Genomic DNA, 7,940 nt, shown 5'->3' with positions numbered 1-7,940 from the left:
GAAAAGGTGAGCACTAGATCAGCAAATATTGCAATTGGTAACTTACCATCATCGTCTAGATCAAGTTTCTCCAGCATGCCTTCGAATAAACTGTAGACCTAGGAGAGAGCAAAGGCACAAGTTCGCCGTGAAGAGCGCAGCAAGTCCCCACAGCACACACACAAAAACTTTGCTGTAAATTGTGAGAGCGCAGCAGCGACGCCGACTTTTTCCCCAGCGGCCCCAGGAGACTGTGATCGCGCCGAACGCGGTGCGCAAAACAACCAAAACTACTAAACCGCAACGTGCGACCCTGTCGCTGTACCGATTACGTAAACCTATAACAGGTCCGCTAAATATACGCAGGTAACGCGATAAGAACCCTCGCGCAGAGGAGGTACAACTTTAGCGGCACAATATTAGACTTCTCACACACGCACACACCCCCTTAAAAACTCGCAGTGGAACAGTCCTGATCCATTTGCTGCAGCGGAGGAAACCAACGCTGCTCATACAGCCACTGCACAGACGCGTGAGCAGTAATCCAGCTGCAACGAATCGGCTCAATTCATTGTTAAAGCCTCAATCTGCTAAACTCACCACAATAACAGTCGCTGGCACGAAGAGTGTGGGGGGGAGTCGGCGGGGGTACAGATAGAAAGCAGGAAGCACCGTGCGCTCAGGACACACCCCTCCGTGCAGCGCAACCTGGGTGCTTCGCCATATAAGGAAATCCCTTGTGTTGCTTAGCAGCAAGAAGCTGGGGATTCCTTTGTCACATCCACAGAGATAATTTCTTCAGACATAACGAGACACATGGCTGAACTAAAGCAACTCTTTGGGGTCCTTGTAGTAGGAGCCCGAGAATATGGCATGCAGATTGTGCTGACTCCCTCTCCCTGACAGCACAGTGCAGTAGCCAGCCGAAAATATGCTGTGTCATGCTGAGATATTTGCATACTCAAAGTGCGCTTGTTGATACCCGATTTCCCCTGGCTCCTAATTTGCAAGCACATATTCACAAGAAGCCACTGCAGCACAACGGGAGAGCATCCGCATGCCTACTCGTGGATGTTCAACAGCCCCCACCCCTTCCCCCCTGGTGTTGCCCTGCAACCGTGACACAGCGCTTCTCTTGTCCAAAAAAAAAAAAAAAAAAAAAAGAACTACCCCTGCTCTTTCATAAATCTCTGGTTGCGGCATCGCAGTAGGCACCGCTTTTGGGATAAAGGAGAACTACGGGGAAGCAGACAAGCGCGGATCTATGAATTTAATCACTTCTGGCCAAAATGTAAACTGCAACAACTTCAGTTTATTTTCCAAGTCTCCCTTAAGGTATGACAGAGGAAGTGCAGAGGAGCTGACCCGCACCGGCTCATCGCCCTCCAACCACAATCGTGTGTCCCTGGGTGTTAATATCAACCGTATACAACACTGGTGATGAAATATTGATTTACCATCGTTCCGCAGAATCCACAATCACTCAAAGTAGACGGGTCTTTGGATATTTATTCATTAAAGCAGCACAGTGAGCGATGGAGTAATTCCTCTCTAGCTCAAAGAAATCTGGTATAAAATCCAGACACAGGCTGTCAGAATCCAAATAAACCTTCAGTGAAAAGTCTTGTGACAAAGACTGAACTTGTTCTCAGCTGTTTTTCCGGTTACAGTCAATTATGCAGCGGCTTAGCTGACACTGGAAGCTGTTTGAGTTATGGCTTAAATGTCAAGACAATGTTTACACCCTCTCCTCTGCAGCTAGAGCAGCTCAGAGCTTATGGTACAAACAAAGTCCTGCTGACGCAAGAGCAAGGCTTGAGGAAAAGCGAACCTGAATTAAAAGGATTTGCATCTCTGCCTTCTGTACACCACTTTGCAGATAAACTCATGACTCTGAGTAAACAAAGCACATGACTCATAGATGGGAGACATGCAAGCCACTGTTATTCAGGCACAAAGGGAAAAAAATAGTTATCAGCTTCCCATGGAGTCTTTTTTTGTTGCCAACACTGAACCGGTGCAAAAATTAGTTTACCTGCAAGGAAGGAGGATATGGCTCAGTAGCCTTGTTGTTGACCTAAACACACATATTTCATGCAGTTAATTCCTGATCCCTGAGACAGTTCAGTCAATGCCTGTGAACTTGTAGCGCTCTCTCCAAAAACTTCCACCTTGCATAGTTATAGCATCATTGATCTGTATCTGGAGTTTTGAGATGCTGTACATGAAGTCTGGCTTATGTTTTGTTTATTTTGGTGCAGGAATGTGCAGCAAACCATCTGAAAGACTCACTCTAACTTCCACTCTTTTAAGAGTTAAAGCTCACAGGCATTGGCTGAATTGCCCTGGGTCAAAGATAAATTCTTAAAATAGATTTTTGATCTTTTTTGACTCACTTGTTGTGAGGTAGAATAAGGTGGCACGGGGCTCGATGAAGGGATTGGGGGTTTAGCAGAAGGAAGGCTGAGGCGCTGTCCTGTGTCCGGAGGTGTGGAAAGGGAACGAGAGCGAGAGCTTTGCTCCGGGCGTTCAGGGCTGGGGCCGCTCTGCTGGGCCTCCTGGGTGAACACTGGTTGGCTGGATGCCTGGGTTGGGGTGTGGGGTGGTGTAGAGAGTCCAGAGGCTGAAGAGAGATACAGAGTCCAAAATAGATATCTCAGCTTATCTCTTGTTTCTCTGGATGTCAATCCATACCGCACTTTCAGCAACACCGAGACGCAGCGCTGATTGACGTCTATGATAAGCATTGCTGCTGGAGAAGGAGGCGCTACAGTGGTGGCTGCTGCAGATGCCGTCAACGCTGTCATAGGCAATAAACGGAGGAGCAAAAGCGATCTGAACTAGGAGATTTCCATGAGCTGAGAAATAACACAGATACTGAGATAAAGCTTTAGTGGCCCTGTTTTTTTACACAGGGATACACAGCACTAGAAAATCAACATTTCAAAGACAGCTGTAAAATCGACTTCAGTCATGAAATTAGCAACATATTCAAGCTTTAATAGACAAGAGAGCATGTTGAAGATTAAAGAAAAATATGACACTGATTCAACTACAAATCTTCAAGTTTATGCCTGAAAAGCAGCAATGACATCAAATAAAGAGTAACTGAACTAGAAAAGCTTAAAAGAGTTTCTGCACCCGCTGGGTGGCATGGTGGAGCAGTAGTCTCCATGTTCTCCCTGTGCATACACGTCCTCCAAATAATCAAGCTTCTTCCCACAGGCCAAAGACTCTATATAGGCCATGGATGCGAGGAAGCTGAAGTGCTGAAAGTATGAATATATGGTTTAATATGACTGGTAGCCTAAAGCACTTTGAGTGGTCACTAAGACTAGAAAAGCACAATTTAAATACCAGTTGATCTAATGTGGGTCACAGTGGGGAAAAAAAAAGAAAACACTATTCATCATTGTAAATATTATAACCATAAAACATTTAAATTGTATGGTTAGCACTGTTGCCTCATAATAGGAAGGTCCTGGGTTCAAATCCATCATCTGTGTGGAGTTTGTACATTCTTTGTCTTCACCCACAGTCCAAAGACATGCACTTAGTGGGGTTTGTCCGTGTGTGTACAACCTGTCCAGGGTGTACCCCACCTCTGATTGCTGAGATAGGCTGCAGATCCCATCCCAAGTCCCTGAATTAGAAGAAAATGGATGGTACTAAGATAGAAATGCCTGAATTATCCATTTACAAACAAACAAAAGACCACGGTGGTGTTTGTGGGTTTCACTTCTTCCGTCGTGTTAGACGTCCTCTCGGGACTGTGTGGGATGTAATTACAGTCTAGCTGAAGTCTAATTAGCAAGAAGTGGAAACACCTGTGCGGGTGCATAAAGTCTTTTGTTTTTGTTAGTCCATCTGAAACTCAGCCTGGTTAGTGTCTTGGTATTTGGTGTTAACATTTCCCCGTCCTCACTTTAAGTCAGACACACTCCAGGTCTGCTGTGCTGAGAGGGAATCAGGCTTGAATCCTGAGTCCAAAAGCTGAGCTCCTGTTACTCATCTTTGGATTGGAAACTCATTAACGCTGAATTTGATGCATGTCGTTATAATTAAATGTGAATGTCTGAAACTAATCAGATTAAAACACAAGCAGAAGTAGAATAAAAATGGATTTGAAAGCTATTTAATGCTATTTTAATACGATTTTTGTTCACGTACACTGAAAATGTAATTTTCTTTACTCCTATGTTTACGCCACACTTTAAATATAAATGATACTGACTCATAAGTCATAGACTTTCATGAGGTATATTCAAGTTCATTCATTAAGTGGCTGTGTCTCTATAACCACCGAATCTAAACTGTAATTAAACCTGTGACATGTTCTTCAACATGACTGCAGGGACCTGACAGCTGCTGACTTCTGCATCTACTAATGGGAAAAAAAATCCTTTGAAGGCAACACCCAGCTCGACTTAGCTGAGCAGATCGACACTCACCAGCCACTTCATTAGGCACACTTGTTCAGCTGCTCGTTAATGCAAATATCTAATCAGTCAATCACACAGCAGCAACTCTGTCCATTTAGGCACGTGGACATGGCCAAACGGACCTGCTAAAGTTCAAACCAAGCATCAGAATGGGGAAGAAAAGTGATTTAAGTTACTTTTAACGTGGCGTGGTTGCTGCTGGTATGAGTATTTAAGAAAGTGCTGATCTACTGGGATTTTCCCACACATCCATCTCCAGAGTTTACAACGAATGGCCAGAAAAATGGAAAACAGCAGGTCTATGGTCATCCCTTTACAGCTATAGTGTACCCATCTTCTGAAGACTGCTTCTATCAGGATAACGCACCATGTCACAAAGCTCAGATCATCTTAAACTGTTTTCCTGAACATGACAATGAGTTCACTGTACTCAAACGGCCTCCACAGTCACCAGATCTCAATCTGATAAAGCACCTTCGGGATGCGGTGGAATGACAGGACCAACTCGGTGGCGCTATCACGTTAATATGAACCAAAATATTTTCTTGGATTAGTTTTGAAGACAAAAAAAAAAAAAAGAGGGCCAGCTTAGTATTTGCGTGATGTACCTAATAAAGTGTCAGGAGTGTAACTGGAGAAAAGAAGGTCTTTCCTTTGTTCTTTGTGTCCCTCGAGCATAACCACGCCGATTACAACATAAGCAGCCACATTAAACATAACTCCACTGTGAGAGTCAGCTGTCCGTGACGCAGCTCCTCCCGGTGAAGTGTCAGATTGTAGGTGTGTGTCACATGACAGCCACCACACACGCTTTTCACATCAGGCGCCCACGATCTTACGCAGGGTGACATGCGACACTCACGCTGCACTGGCCTCATCCCAGTGACATATTTCTGAGGCCAGACAATGAGTGACATGCATGATGTGGAGCAAACGGTTCAGATTACAAGGCCTACAGCACGGGACGTCCAGAACGGTTATTACTGACAGTCGGTTTCAAGCAAGCATCAGCATTAGTCAGTATTTATATTTAAATATTCCTAGGAAATAAAGCATGACCACTGTAAACTTAGTAAGCTGTATTCCCAAATGAGTCAGCTTTAAAGTCTGTGTATTGGCATCGGTGTGGATTTGTTACTTTACCTGTTAAAAAAAAAACAAAACAAAAAAAAAACAGTAATTACATGCCAAATAGTCAAAAACTAATACTGGTAATGATTAACTCAAGTTATAAGATATCTTTTCTTAAAGGAGGCTCAGTGTTTCAAGCAAACATTTTTGCTCGGCCTGTCCAAGCGCACTGCACACTATCTCTTGACATTTAGTTGGCGTGGCCTCTCTGGTGTGCCCTGCTTCCGCTGTGTAGCCTTCTTATTTTAGCCACGCTGTTGTGGCACATTCCACAGGAGCAGATAACAGCGGGGTTGGGAGCCTTCTCTTTAGCCCAGTTAATAAGGGGCAGCTAGCCCAAACCCAGGAAACAGGAAATGGATGCCTTGCTGCAAGCAGTCCATCTAACAGGTTTTTTTTTTTTTTTATTACATCTAAAAGTGAAAATCTATGTGTGCAGGGAGATAAAAGCAGCAGTAATTTATCATCTCTCTTTAACCTGATAATGAAAGTGCCAATTCCTTATCACAGTAACACCCTAATTTGTTGATTAGTGTATTTTCAAGCACAAATACCAAACAGGATTTCGTTCCAGCATCTGAATTATGCGAATATGCTCTTTGTTTGTTTTATATCATAATAAATTTAACAGTTTTGGGTTTGCAAGTCAGACGAAAAAGAGAAATGCAAAGCCATATTCTTGTGATTTATAAAATCCCGATGATATTTTTCACTATTTTCTGATTTTTAACCTCTTGTCAGCCTGTCAACTCAGTTATCAGACTAACTGATAGAGAGTTCAGTTCTTGAAGAACAGTTTTATTCCAAAAAAACAACATGGCTCTGCAGCCTTTAGACAAGTAAAAGTATAAGGTGTAGCTTGTAGAGATGGTAGGGATTTGCAGTCATGACACCAATCACCCACGAGGGTTTAAATAATTTTCTAGGAACAAGAAGAATTTGACAATTGGGGTCTTCGATAGGTTAGCAAAATCTCAAGTGTACTACTGACAGTAGAAACTCGTGTACACAGCATTACCGAGTAGCAAACTGGTATCTAATTGGCTCTGACAAGAATTTTTACACGCAGGTGTCTACCTCCTTAAGGGTGCGGTGACTAATATAAGCGACATGGTTTACGCAGTGTAGATGCTCGGCGTCAAAGGACCTATGGGTCAGGCTGAGGCCCACAGTGCCCACAGTGAACTTCATACAGCCACATATGGACATGAGTCATTACGACAGAGGACTCTGCTCCTCTCGTCTACTCAGCCGAGGTCAGACTGGCTCTAAATCAGGAGCTGTGAAGTTTGCGATAAAGCGCCACTTGAACACCACAAAAATGACCCTCAGTGCTTTACTAACACGAACTAAACACATCACAAAAACTGCATTACATCTCCAATGGTGATCTGGTATTTTCGTTTGGCATCTCTATTACTTCTCGTTTTCCACGGCTTGCGTTCAATCGTGAAAACCTGAATGATGTACATAAATGTAAATGATTCACCCACATGTAAGGAGATGTGTTAAACGATTCAGCTCGGTGTGTTCTGATTATCTCTGCTTAAGCTTTAAGCTGAAATACTTCCTGACTATTTTAATGAAACACTCCAAATGGAGCAGCTACTCTGAACTCCCTTTGGAAATGGGACAGAAATAAGGACAATGAAGCGATGCTACATCAGGCTGAGTGCCTATAAATTGCTTCGTTATGACATAATGACAGGATCACAATAAAATAAATACATATAACTTTTGCATTTTCATCTTAAAGCAGACTTCCTTATTATTTAAAGTTTTTTCTCCTCTTTAATCTGTACACAGATTTTGGCAGTGAGCACAAAAGACCCACCGAGCTGCTGATGTAATCTTCTGTTTTGCAGTGTAGCCAATGAGAACCAAGCTGGTTTAAAGGGAAGATGAACAGAGGTAGTGAATGAAACCGAGAGACTTCACATTGCTAGCTAAAGGGAAATAAGACACGTTTTAAACACTAAGTTTTGCAGACATACTTTAGTAGAGTTCATGGAACTGGACATGAGTATAATGGGTCTCCTTTAAGACATGAAACAACTAAAACACACACCTTAATCGCTAAATTAGCAAAGACAGACAGTGTGAATCAAGCACAATGCAGTACGTGCATGTATATGAATTTAGCCAAGCGATCACTAAGTGCTGACTCCACGTCAGACCCTCCTGCATAACTTTAGCACCACTGACCTGTGTCCAGTTATTTAGCACGAATGCATGGTATGCTTTTGTGAAACCAGAGATCAGCCATGAAACCAGCCACTAAGAGAAGCTCTAATGGCCACATGAAATGACACTTAATAACCACACATACATATATAGACTAAGAAAAAAAGAAAGCTGCTCTTATTTAATATAATTTGCTATGACGAG

The 7,940-nt window shown here is 43.0% G+C and overlaps 1 protein-coding gene across 5 annotated transcripts in view; it reads right to left on the bottom strand.

The window, feature by feature from the left end:
• LOC102195254 (5'-AMP-activated protein kinase subunit gamma-2-like) overlaps window positions 1-7,940 on the bottom strand; it is a 25,403-nt gene that overhangs the window by 10,042 nt on the left and 7,421 nt on the right. For 3 of the 5 annotated variants that reach the window (XR_001290438.1, XM_005721357.1, XM_013912191.1), the window contains 2 exons: window positions 2,376-2,602; window positions 47-98 (listed from right to left, as the gene is read on the bottom strand). Coding sequence is in view for 4 of the 5 variants with exons in the window: in XM_005721357.1 (XP_005721414.1) it covers window positions 47-98; window positions 2,376-2,602 (279 nt within the window). In the remaining variant the exon portion in view is untranslated. Of the gene's footprint in view, window positions 1-46; window positions 99-423; window positions 560-579; window positions 750-2,375; window positions 2,603-7,940 lie in introns of those variants that run through there. The other 2 variants (XM_013912199.1, XM_013912193.1) reach the window with 2 other exon arrangements.

This window comes from Pundamilia nyererei, unplaced genomic scaffold (assembly GCF_000239375.1).
Source record: "Pundamilia nyererei isolate P.nyererei 1_Seehausen unplaced genomic scaffold, PunNye1.0 scaffold00004, whole genome shotgun sequence".
NCBI classification, from domain to species: Eukaryota; Metazoa; Chordata; class Actinopteri; order Cichliformes; family Cichlidae; genus Pundamilia; species Pundamilia nyererei.
The sequence above is the reverse complement of the archived record's forward strand: the minus strand, read 5'-3'. Positions and strand labels throughout refer to the sequence as shown.